The 12,815-nt window shown below is 52.0% G+C and overlaps 1 protein-coding gene across 4 annotated transcripts in view; it reads left to right on the plus strand.

The window, feature by feature from the left end:
- Positions 1-12,815, plus strand: part of ACSL6 (acyl-CoA synthetase long chain family member 6) — a 50,452-nt gene that overhangs the window by 13,410 nt on the left and 24,227 nt on the right. For all 4 annotated transcript variants that reach the window (XR_010374141.1, XM_064458285.1, XM_064458284.1 and 1 more), the window contains 8 exons: positions 3,770-3,990; positions 4,826-4,940; positions 7,484-7,548; positions 7,979-8,080; positions 8,224-8,323; positions 8,592-8,770; positions 9,309-9,341; positions 10,327-10,378. Coding sequence is in view for 3 of the 4 variants with exons in the window: in XM_064458285.1 (XP_064314355.1) it covers positions 3,796-3,990; positions 4,826-4,940; positions 7,484-7,548; positions 7,979-8,080; positions 8,224-8,323; positions 8,592-8,770; positions 9,309-9,341; positions 10,327-10,378 (841 nt within the window). In the remaining variant the exon portion in view is untranslated. Of the gene's footprint in view, positions 1-3,769; positions 3,991-4,825; positions 4,941-7,483; positions 7,549-7,978; positions 8,081-8,223; positions 8,324-8,591; positions 8,771-9,308; positions 9,342-10,326; positions 10,379-12,815 lie in introns of those variants that run through there.

The raw sequence follows: 12,815 nt of genomic DNA on the forward strand, positions 1-12,815 counted from the left end.
TGTGCCCCTGGCAGAGCGTGGGAGGCTGGAAAAGGCCTTGACGAGTGCAAGCACTGCTCAGCAACAACTAAACCCTCAGTGTGTTATCAATGTTATCCTCATCCTCAATCCAAAGCACAGCACTGCACCAGCTATGGTGAAGAAAATTAACTCTATCCCAGCTGAAACCATGACACAAGCAAATCCAAGGAGCACCAAGCCCATCACTTTGCTCAAGCCAAATACCTCCCATAAGTGATGCTTAACTCTGTATTAAAGCACTGGGTCTTTTTGGCAGGTTAAAAGTGTGCTTTTGATGTCTCTAGAGCAGATTTTTAAAAATCCAGGTACTGACATAAATGACACCTGACACGTCAGAGGGATGCAAAGTCAGTAATGGTGTAATCACATTTTTTAAATTATCTGCATTATTACAAAGAATTTTATTCCCATATTGTGTAGGCCCTGGCTTCCAACACTTGTTCTTTTTATTGCAACCCCGACTCCCGTGATCCTTTTGCCGGTGCTGCCAATTCCAGCTGTCCATGGGTGCCCTGCACCTGGACAGAGGTGCACAAAGGCCTGGCCCTGGTGCTCCCCAGGCAATACCCACAGCCGAGCAGGGCAGAAGCACGTGGCTGTGGCCGAGCATCCCCCCCATGGCAGTGCTGCCGCCGCAACGCTGTTCCCACGAGCACCTTCCCAGCTCTCCCCTTGCTTGTACAGGTGGATGTATTGAAACACTGCTCACAGGCTGATGTCTAGGGAGTAATTCTCAAGATTTCAGTGTTAACCAGCAATCGTGGCACATTGGGCGGCTACCTTTGGTGAGACAGGCTGTGTTTTGTGGGAGCAGACAGTTTTAAGTGGGACTGGCTGAAATGCCTTTGCACAAATAGCTAATTCATCAGTAAATGAATAGCTCCCTCACTGAGCTCCCCCACTTTTTGTAGTTCGCTCGTAAAAGTGCGTTTGGCAAGCTGCTTTTCATAGCCTGACGCGGAGAAATATTGAAGGGAGAAATCAGGACTCCGTCTCAGTTCATCCTAATGTCATCGCAGTCGTGTAGACAATATTTATCAGATGTGAAGGTTTCTGGAAAGATGCTCAAAGTTCCTAAGAAAATTACCCCATGGGTGGGTATCGCCTGGTCAGATCATCTGGGTGCTGCTTCATTTGCTGTGATCATTGCAGCCGTTCTTGGAGGGGCTGGCTGTGGTCCCAGGGGGTTTGCACAGTCGGGAGTGGGGGAGCAGAGGTGGCTGCCCTATGCTGGGCTGGCACCGGGGTGCAGCATCTGGCCCAAGGGGTGGCTGGGCCAGAGCCCACAGGAGGGGGATGGCCCCGAACACGGGCTCTGTGTCGCTGCCACCGCTCCCTGCTGACCCCCACCACGTTGCAGCCCGACGACGGGTGAGGTTAATTGTTCGCCGTGGTTTTTTTGCTCATGCAAAGTTAAAAACCTCCTCCGGCGCCTTGCGCGAGGGGTGCCCCCCTGTTTGCAGGCTGGCCTGCGGTGGCTTCCAGAGCTCGCTTGGTACAAATAGGGGAAAAGGCTGCGAGAGGATAGTCCTGACCTTCAGCGTAACCCAGACGCTGTTCCCAGGAGGACAAAAGCTGGTTAGGGTTAGCGTCAGTGGTGCCATTGTGTGGAAAGTCCTGGCCCCCCCATGGGAGCGAAGCCCCCCCATTAATCACTCGGCTCTGCAGGCTGGAGCGAGGCCAGAGGGCGAGAGGAGAGGGGCTGCCTGGTCTCCTGCAGCAGAAAAGGTTTTTCTTTAAGATCTTGACTGCTGCTAAAGTCATAAATATTGCTGTGGGGCTTAGCGGGACACCTTAAATGTTTGGATCCACTCCTCTGCAGCATCTGCTTGGCTTGTCCCTCGCAGGGCTGGCAGTTACTGGAGACTCCTTGGTGGGGAGTTGATACCGGGCTGTTACTGTAAATACGAGCTATTTAAAATGCTTCTTGTGTACTCAACACCCGAAAACAAGTCACTGAGGACAGCCTCACCTCGCACCCCAGGAGCAGCCAGCCGGGAGCCCAGCTCCTCCCTCCAGTGGCTATTTCTGCAAAAGAGAAAAGTAAGGCACCCTGTAGCGACTGTGTTGGGAAAGATGTCCACTCAGCTGCTTGCCCTCTGCTTTCCCAGTGAGTAGCTCTCGCCCCGTGAGTCCGGCAAACCGTACGGCAGAGAGCCGCCCTCGGCGAAGGGAATGAGTTGGGGATGGCAGAGGGTTACCATCCCGTGGCATAAAGCTTGTCCCTTTCCCTGTCTCCTCCTTACAGAATCAGAGAAAAGGTTTTCCCTTTGCTTTTAGCTTCAGCGCTGTCAGAGCAGCACGGGGGCGGGGGCTTCCCCAGCAGCCCCCTGTGTCGGAGGAGCAGAGCCTCCAGCCCTTTTCATCTTGTGCCAGGACTGCACCCTGCGGGACTGTCTGTTGGGGAAAGCCCTGGCATCTCTCCCTCCCGGGAGCCACCCATCACCCCCGTGGAGCGTCCGGAGGCGTTGCATCCGGTGGGGCTGCAGGGTGGGGACCCTGCGGTGGCTTGCTCTCAGCCTGATACCCCGGCACTCCCTTATCCCCACTCTGCAGTCGTCTGTTGTTTCTTCCAGGAAACATTTAAGCAATGAAATGGAACTTTCCTTGGCTTGAATCACTTACTTATAAATTACCCTGATGTAAATCATGAAGTATTTGAAGTTGAGAATGTGAAGCTGGCATAAAGGCAGAAAGCGGTGCTGCAGAGCGTGTCTGCACAGCATTTTGCACACAGAGGCACGCTGGCTTTGCCCGGCTCCGTGTGAGCCCGCGGCTTGCGGCCGGAGCTGGCGCCGTGCTGCCGGACCCTGCCAGGGGCTGGCGGCCCCGTCCCGCTCAGGGAAGGCAGAGCAAGCTCCCGGCAGCCCTGGGGGTACTGTCGTAGCTGGATCCTAGAGCTTGTCACAGCATCTGTCTGCAACAGATACCCTAATAACAGATTAGAGGTACAAGAAAGGAGGAAACATCCCCAGGAGGGTGAGCAGTTTTGGGGCCCCCAGTTTAAGAAGGACCGGGAACTGCTGGAGCAAGGCCAGCGCAGAGCTGCCAAGGGGATCAGGGGCTGGAGCATCTCCCTGGTGAGGAAAGGCTGAGAGACCTGGGCTTGTTCAGCCTGGAGAAGAGAAGGCTGAGGGGGATCTCATCAGTGCCTATAAATATCTGAAGGGTGGGTGTCAGGGGGATGGGCCGGGCTCTTTTCAGCGGTGCCCAACGCCAGGCCAAGGGGCCACGGGCACAAGCTGGAACACGGGAAGTTCCCCCTGAACATGAGGACAAACCCCTTCCCTGTGCGGGTGCCAGAGCAGGGGCACAGGCTGCCCAGAGAGGCTGTGGGGTCCCTTCCCTGGGGACATTCACCCCCCGCCTGGACGCGGCCCTGTGCCCCTGCTCTGGGGGTGCCTGCTCCAGCAGGGGTGGGTGGGATGAGCTCCCTTCCAACCCCCGCCAGTCTGGGACCCTGTGATAACGGCAGCTGCATTGCCTAATGCATATTTGTACTCAGTTGTCCTTTAGGGGTGAGCTGTCTACTCCGGCTCACCCTCCTGGGGAGGTTTCCTCCTTACACCTCTTCCATAGATGCAGCTCTTCCCAAGTTAAGGCTGTTGTAGGCAGCCCCAGCAGAGCGGTGTGTTTGCAGTGGCCGACACGGGAAAGCATGTTCGTCCCTTCCCGAGACGCACAGAAACCCGCTCTGCCCGTGCCCGTCCCGCGGCGTGGCCTGACCGCATCCTTCTGGCTCTTGCAGAGTTTGTCGTTTCACTCGTGGAGAAGATGCAGGCTCAGGAAATCCTGCGGAGCCTGCGGCTCCCTGAGTTCGACGACCTCAGCCAGTTTTTCCGCAACCTGCCGGCCACGGCGCTGGTGGGCATCGGTGCCTTCGCGGCCGTCATCGCCTACTGGTTTGCCAGCCGGCCCAGGGCCGTGAAGCCGCCCTGCGACCTGCGGATGCAGTCGGAGGAAGTGGAGGTGAGGCCAAGGGCACGGCGGTGGGGGAGGCTCGGTATCACCCCCGGTTCGCCCGCCTGGAAATGACCAGAGGGGATGCCTGGAGGTGTTTCTGTTTGGTTTTGAGGGCTTCCCAACCTCATCCTGAAATCAGTCATGTAATGCGCTGTGCTGGGGATCACTTCGGTCCTTAATTCACCTTCTGTAAACTGGAAAACCAGAATACAGCCCGCTACTTTATTCTCTTTGCATTTGCACATTCTCTTTGCGTTTTGGCCTTAGCTTTGTTAAACCACCCGTGACCAAACATTGCAGGAGCTGCCATTGCAGGGGAGAAACCGCTGAAAGGCAACAGCTGATAAGATCTAATCAGCTGGCGCTTCTTGTGGGTGCCCATTACTGAGCCTGCTGCTGCAAACTTTGTAATAATAAGAAAAGAAATAGACCCGAATCACTGCTTAGAGGCTGAGGAGTTATTAATTTTCATGCCTGCAAAAGGTTTTAAAGTTTAATGAAGCTGCTCTGTTTTAAAGAGCAGAAATATTTCTGAAAATTGTTTCCACTTAAATTAATATCTGAAGGTGAGATGACAATTATTAAAGCCTTTTGTGATGTCCCCTCTAAAAGGTCAAGCGCTTCTCTCTGGGAAGGTGGTCCTCCATGTTACTGGGGTGCCGAGGTGGATGTCCCACCTCTCCTGTCCCTTTGGGTGCTGGGGCAGGAACACGGTGGTGGCTGCAGAGGCCCCTCCGGCATTCAGGGAATTTCCTGCTTTCTGGTTTGGGGTTTCCCCCATCTCCCGCCCCTCGGGCGATGCTGACGGCCGGGTCACATCGTGTCACGTCATGTCGCACAGGGCCTGGCCGGGGCGCGCCGGTCGGTGATCGGGGACAGCCCGCAGCTGCTGACGCACTACTACGACGACGCCAGGACCATGTATGAGGTCTTCAGGAGGGGATTCAGCATCTCCGGTGAGAGCATGGCGACAAGGAGGCCCGGGAGCAGCGGTGGAGGCCCAGATGATGTAGAGGCCCAAATGGTGTTGAGGTCCTTTTGGACTCGGAGGCCAAAGGAGGACCAAAAAGGAGTGGGAGGCCACCAGGATGTGGGAAGCCACAGAACTGTAGAAGTTGAGAGAGCGAGAGGTTGAAAGAGTGGGGGAGGCACAGATAGTGGAGAGGCTGAAGAAGTATAAAGGCCACCAAGGGTGCAGGAGGTACAAAGACCGTAGAAGCAAGAAGAGTGGGGGAAGCAGAAGGAGGTATGATTGCTGAAGGAGGGAGGGAGGCTGAGACAGTATGGGAAGCCAAAAAAGAGCAGAGGCCCAAAAACTGTAGAGGACCACTATGTATGGGAGGCCAAAACAGTCTGGGAGACCCAAGAAGAGTGAGAGGACCCACAAGTGTAGAGGCCGAAGACTGGGAGGCCTGAGTGTTGAGGCCTAAAAGTTGTGCAAGGCCCAACAAGTGTAGAGGTTGAAAAGGTGTAGGAGGCCAAAAGAGTGTTGAAGCTCAACAAGTGGGAGGTTGAAAAGGTGTGGGAGGCCATAAGGTATAGAGGCCAGTGAGGTGTAGAGGCCAATAAAGGAGTGGGAGGCTGAAAGGCTGTAGAGGCTGGTAAAGGAGTGGGAGGCTGACAGGGTGTTGGGAGGCCGAAAAGGTGTTGGGAGCTTGACAAGGTGTAGAGGTCAATAAAGGAGTGGAAGGCCGACGTGGTGTAGAGGCTGATAGAAGTGTGGGAGGCTGAAAAAGTGTGGGAGGCCAAAAAGGCATAGGAGACCCACTGAAAATTTAAAGGCCCAAGGAGTATAGAGTCCCCAAACTTGTAGGAGGGCCAAGGACTGTAGAAGCCCAGAGAGCGTCAGGCTGAAAAGGTATGAGAGGTCAAAAGAGTGTTTGAGGCCAAAATGTTGTGGGAATGAAAAGGGCTGGGAGCCCCATTGAGAGCGTGGGACGATGAAAATGTGGGTGGCCAAAGAAGTGAAAAGGCCCAAAAAGTGTGGGAATGCACAAAAGTGTGGAAGGTCAGCTGAGTGTAGCAGCCCAAAGAGTGGCGGGGGCGAAAAGGTGTGGGAGGGAGAATGTGATTGAGGGGACCACAGAGTGGGAGGCCCAGCAGTTGAACATCTCAGAGAATGGGGGGCCCAAAGAGCAGAGGCCAATAGAGTGGGGGAAAAGTGAAGGAAGACCCAGAGATGGAGGCCCAAAGAGAGTGGGAGGCCTGAGGGGCAGAGACCAGGAGAGTGGGAGGTCCAAGGAGTAGAGGCCAAGGAAGGAGGAGGCCCAGTGAGGGGCAGGGTGGGTGCTGCAGCCTGCGCTGCCTGTGGTGGCCCTGGCACTGCTTTTGGAGCGTGGGGCTTGTAATTAGGGTTATTATTTGCAATGTGCATTATTTTGCCCGCAGTGCCATGGAATTCTACTGTGCAGTCTCTTAGTACCACGAGACCCTTTTGCTGCCCCTGGCAGACAGCTTCACATCCTGAATTTTGCAGCATCAGCAAAGCTCATCGTACATTATTCATTTCTGCAACATTTATGAATACATTAAATGAGGTTGATCCAAGCGTAGAAGTGTGGAACCCAACAGAGCTCTTCCTCCACTGCAAATGCTGATACTTCTTTCTGCTTGTTGCTGCCTTTTAATCAGTAACTCGTCCAGCTTACCTTTTGTTCCACAACACGGCAGGGTAAGGGACTCTGCCAAAAGCTCTTAGGAAAGCTGAGTGCGGCGTATCAGCCCATTGCCCCTACCCCATGGCTGACGGGACCATCAAAGAGCTCTCACACACTTGTGAGACATCATTTCCCGCTCCAAAAAGCCACCGTGACTCCTCCCTGCTATATCATAACTACTTCTGTGTCCACTGCTTACGACATCCCACCTCATTGAATACACCAATTTCATTGTCAGATGATTATTTTCGGTACTACCAACAGCCTCAGTGGAATTGCAAATATTCCACCCCACAAATAGGGGTAAATAAATAACCCGGTAGGTGTATGGAAGGACAGATCTTGTGCAGGTAAGTACATCTAGCGAATTAATTAAACTTCTCAAATATTCCTCCTGTTACATACTCCTACCCTCCTCCAGAGCAGGCTGCGCTAAAAATAGCATCTTTCACTTTGAAGTGTTTAAATCAAAAAGGCAGCGAAAGCAGCAGGAGCCGGTGTTTGGGATGAAAGCCCTCATCAGACACTAATGCTCACGCTGCCTTCGGAGAAGTGTCTTTAATGAGGCTGTTTGGAGGCAACCCTCTGCCGCGGTCCCCTCCGCAGCTCGGGGTGGAGGACCGCAGCGGCTGTTTGGGAGACCCCAGCAGCCCACCTCCCATTAGCTGCGCTCGTGCGTGTAGCTCGATCGGGCTTGCTGTGAGCTCTGCCCCAGGAGCGAGGGCCGACCCCGATAACAACGGATTTACTCTCTGAGGGCTCTGCTGCAGCGTGGTACCGGGAAGCGTGTCAACTCCTGGCACTGCCCTTGTAATTCCATCATCTCTGCTTGTGTCTTCCAGAAAACGGCCCCTGCCTGGGGTTCAGGAAGCCCAAGCAGCCCTACCAGTGGCTGTCCTACAAGGAGGTGAGCTGGGAATGACACCCCTCCGCAGAGTCCTCTCGCCCTGCCCGGCAGAAGAAGGGGGTGTTAAGATGCCCATCAGCAACACGCACGCACTAGCCCGGGAGGTTGCTTAACGCGCCGTGCGAGGCCTCTCGGTTCCCCCAGCCGCGCACATCCCGGCGTTGTACAGGCGTGTCGGCTGCCGGGGACCGGTTCAACGCCGCTAGCCCGCTCCTGACAGCGGCACCGACGCGCTCAAAGCCGTGGGGCGCTGCCAACCAGAAGTCAACTGCTAATCAACTACTGATGGCTTGTGACAACATAAAAAATTGGGCTTTTAGATAGCAAATCCAATAATTCGAGAGCCTCCCTGTATAAGCTAAGTCTTTGCTTAGTTTGGTGTTGCTCATATTTCTCTTTTTTATGTATTATTTTTCTTTCTAAATTCCAGGTTGCTGAAAGAGCAGAAGCTCTGGGTTCGGGGCTTCTTCAGCAGGGCTGCAAGCCATCCACGAAGCAGTTCATTGGGGTCTTTGCTCAAAACCGTCCAGAGGTGAGATTTCAAGTTCAACTTGATGCTGTATTAATAACGCTCCTGACTTGCGAGCTTGCTTTATAGTCAAAGCTTGTTCTCAAGTTTGTTAAATCTGCTTCCATGGCCCCCTTTCGCCTTCACGCTTTGATGTCCTCCTGCAGTGGATCATTTCCGAGCTGGCTTGCTACACCTACTCCATGGTGGTGGTTCCTCTCTACGACACCTTAGGTCCTGGAGCCATTCGTTACATCGTCAACACAGGTAAAACCAAAATTGACATAATCTCGGAAAGCAGTTTTGTTGCTCAGAACGGTTCATTTTCTTCTGCTTTCCAAAAGATGGGTCATTTTACTCATTGAGTGTCTTAAAGTCACTTGGAGAGATTTCTGGGGAGCTGTGTGTCCCCATGCTGGGTCAGGGCTGCCTCTGCTGCATTTCCCACGCGCCCGGTCGTGCAAAGCCATGGATGGGGCTGCTCTGACAGTGGGAATTACTCCAGGGCCACCTTGTTTGGCTGCTTTTCTTCCAGCTGACATTTCCACAGTCATTTGTGACAAACCTGAAAAGGCCAGAATACTCCTTGACCACGTGGAGAGGAGAGAAACGCCAGGTCTGAGCTCCATCATCCTGATGGACCCGTTCGAGAAGGAGCTGACGGAGAGAGGGAGTCGCTGCGGGGTTCGCATCCAGACCATGCAGGAGGTGGAGGTAAGTTTGCTCTCCCTCTCTTTTTACTGTATCTTGTAGTTTCTGTAAAAAGACAGTAAAATATACAGGGATTTGTGAACTTTGTGGTAGGTTCAGTGTCTGGAGGGCAAAACAGAGCAGCTTGTGGCTGTTAATATTGATGCATGGCTCAGTGCAGTTGCCTCTTAAGTATTATTCCTTGCTGATAGGAGGCAACGTTTCAGTCCTTCCTGCTCAAATAAGATATCAGCTGCTAACTAAGCCTGGAAAGGGGGGTTGCTGTTTGAGACACTGTCCTCCTATGTGTAAGCCTACAGCCTTACACTTTTATGAAACAGCCTGGATCCAGCTCAGCCAACCCAGGCACTACTTGAAATCCAAGCACGGCATCGCAGTTGATGCGAGAAGTTTTGGGTAGAAAAGGTGACCGAAGCGTTAGCCACAAATTTTTCTGCTCTAGCTCACACTCTCTGCCTTGGTGGTTTGCAGATCATTAGCAAGCGGGTTACACCACAGGAATTAAAGTGGAAATAATTTTTGTTACTTTAATCTCTTTCAGGACTGTGGCCTTGAGAGTCGACACGTGCCTGTGGTGAGTGTTGGCACGCTGCTTTTCCCACTCACGCTTGCAGCTGACCGTGTCGCATTTATTTTACGGAGGAAGGAGGGGAGGGTTTGCTCTGGGCAGAAGGAAGCGTGCGTGTGCTCGGGGCAGTGCCCTGGGACCCTCTCCACGTGGGAGGCAGTTGGAAGGACCCAGGGACAGTCAATATCGTCCACTGGAGATGTGCAGTATTTGCTTCCTACCCTCCGCCTGGGACACTTAACTGAGATAGTTCATCTTTGCTGCACGTTAACGAGACAGTAATTAAATGCCATCGTGAAGCCACACTAATTCCCTTACCCTACCCAGGTGGCACCAGAGGAATGTGTTTGCACCCTTGGCTTTCCGGTGGGGGTTCTATAGCTCAGAAGCACGACTTGGCAGTATTTCTCGGGGATATTTTTGGAAAATTGCACTGATATTTTTCACTGGCTGCTCACACTCGTGCAAAACTTCCAAAAGCAGCCTCTGATTTCAGGCCACTTATTCGTTTGTGACCCAAAATAGCGCACGCATGCAGCGGTGCTGAGAATACAGAGATACTGCTGGAAATGGGAGCGATCAGCAGCCTCAGAAAGTTGTCCCCCTGTTGTGGGTAACCACACGTGTTCCAGAATTTATCTGGAAATCAGTAAATTATCTCAAGTTTTCCCAAACACCTACAGGTATAGACGGTGTCTTTGAAAACAACTGCAAGACAAATATTCCATCAAACTCTTCTTACACTAAAACATGCCCTTAATGCAGCTGGAGCAAAACATAAGGGAGGAATAGAGTCTGCATCAACTGAAGAAACCTGATAAAAAGAGTTTTATGGTGGTCTTTTATATTTGCCAAGGGGAATGAAAGCTTTTTGTGGCAGAGAGGAAATATAACTGGTTTCACTTTTAAGTTTATACAATGACAACAGGCTACCACTGACCCTTCTGCATTTGATTGATGGGATTTTCTTATTCTCCTTGTGTATTTCTAGCCTCCTCGACCAGAAGATCTATCAATTGTCTGTTTTACTAGTGGCACTACAGGTAAAAGAAGAGGCATTTTCATCTTGATATGTTAGAACAGGTTATAAAATGAGTTACTAACGCCACCTCAATATGTGCAAACTTGCTGTTATACTGATATGGTGATGCATATACTGATGCATTTTTAGTATTTAAGAATATATATGTACATACATTTCTGTAGATTGCAAATCAAAAATAACGCTATATTTATTTTTTCACTTGAATTCCCTGACATAACCATTGGGAGTACGATTTTCCAGCTGTCTGGAAATCTGCCCATGTTTCTGCTTCCCATTTTGCAAAGTAGTTGTGAAGCACTTGATCGATTCATACTTATCTTCTGCAAATGTTTTTAAAAAAAAATGAAAATGAGGGTCCGCAGCTTTCCGTTCTCTGTATCCTGAGCACACCGACGCCCTCAGCACCTCTGTCTCCTCTGCAGCGTGCCCCAGCTCGCCCGTGTGTTGCCCATGTCCCTTGGGGTGGCCCTGGGGCACCACGTGCCGGGGCAGCCTCGGGGACGAGCCGGGGCAGCCCACGCTGCCCGTCCTCCCGTGCCGCTGGCCCCTTTTTCTTGGAGAGGAGCAGCATCGTTTTCCTGCCTCTTCTTGGCAGACGCAGCGCTTTCTCCTCTCTCCAGACTCTGGTTTTCATGCCGCTTGCAGGGGTTTCCTGCTCTTGAGAGTTCGGCCTCCGTAACATCGACCGAAAAGCTACACGGGCGGGCAGCGCAGATGCACGAGGCGTGATTGCTCGGGAAGCTGCCTTTATACTCGCCTGCAGGGAAGGACCACGCTCCAGGGACCGCCGGGGCAGCTCTTCCAGGCTGACCTGTGCTCTCAGCACTGCCTAACGCTTGGTCCTACCCCAAAGCATCCTCGATTTGGCTTCCGCTCATTCAGGGAAGCAGAAGATGCCGCTTGACGCCAAGCTGCCCTCCAAGAAGGGAGATGCCTGTGCTGTTCAGGCCGCAGGGTGCAAAGCCTGCAGATTAGGCTGAGCAAGAGGGGATGCTTCATCTTCCGCCCCCTGGAGAAGACTTGTGCTGCAGATCAGGTAGGCAACTGCTTTAGCAACCCCAAGTGCAAACCCGAAATGTATTTGGCTTTGGTTTTTTTACCTTCGTGCATCATTCTTAGTTGTGAGAGCTGAGCCCTTCAGAGTCGCCGAGGCAGTGCGCTGGGCGAAAGGAGCCCGCGACTCTGCTCTGTCTCAGCAGTGGGAATTCCCAAAAGGAAAAGGTTGAGCCCAGTGCAGGATACGGGGGTCACAGCTCACGCTGCGAGCGCCGGCTGTGCCTGCGCAAAGTGGCCGGGCACAAATGGGAAGTGACGGAAAGCAAAGGAGCCATGCCTGTGGATGGCGGGGGAGCACAATTTGCTTGTGTGGATTTTCAAGTGCAGAGCAATTATTTTTTCAAGACACGTTTTTGTTGGTATTTTTATTTCTAAATAAGAAATCCTGAATAAAGTGTTTTGATTTTCTTTTTTTTTTTTTTATTTGCAACTGCAGTCATGGGCCAGTTTCTGACTTTGTGCTTATTTTAGGAACACGTCTGAAGTTACAGAAATAGGAGAAGTTACAGAAAACAAGGGAGCTCATTTGCTTTCTCCCACCCAAACCAGAGTTTTCAAATTCTGCAGGTTACCTGCAAACTAAGCTCTCTCAGAGCAGTGCTGTGTGAGCCACCAGCTCATCCTCCGGTGCTGGAGGACTTTGCACATCACTTTCTGGCTGTTCCAGGGGTTGCATCAACACTCTGGCCTGGCTTCAACATTATGTTTTGATATAAAAGGCCTGGCTTGTGCATAGCCCACGTCAGGATATTTGTAATGACCAGATTTAGAGTTTTCATCCAGCAGATATCTTCTCAAGGGCTTTTGCAGTTCTGAAGGGTTCCAAGTATTTTTGTATGGTGTGAAACAAACCTTCGCTATAGCGTTTGTAAAAGTTGCAGATTGGAAACAATTTTAGCTGTTTATTAAAAAAAAAAAAAACAGAAGTGGACTTTAATGTGTGCTTTTCTTCGATAGGAACAGATGTCTAAATGCCTCCACAGGCTGAAGGGGGAGACCGAGGCTGCTGAGCTCAGATCACGAGACCAACTTTTATTGTTGTACCAAGAAATCATCAGTGCTCATAAATGGGCCAAAGGCACACAGATACCCCCAGACCATCAGGATACAACTTTTCACGCTGGCTGCTCCAGAGAAGCAAACTGCTATTTCCTCAAGGATCCACCTGTAACCAGCTGGATAAAAATTGCTCCCCGGCGGTTTCTCGCAGCCTGCCAGTGCACATCCCTGAGTCCCGGAGGCTCCCAGGGTGCCGAAAGCGCTTTACATCCCAAAATGCTGACGGATCACACCACGGCGTTAGTGCTGGAGCTGCTACTTGAAAGACCTATTTAGCAACATGGGAAAGGTTCTTCTGTTGCTTCTGAGAACTTTCAAAC

Source organism: Phalacrocorax carbo, chromosome 8, assembly GCF_963921805.1.
Source record: "Phalacrocorax carbo chromosome 8, bPhaCar2.1, whole genome shotgun sequence".
Lineage (NCBI taxonomy): Eukaryota > Metazoa > Chordata > Aves > Suliformes > Phalacrocoracidae > Phalacrocorax > Phalacrocorax carbo.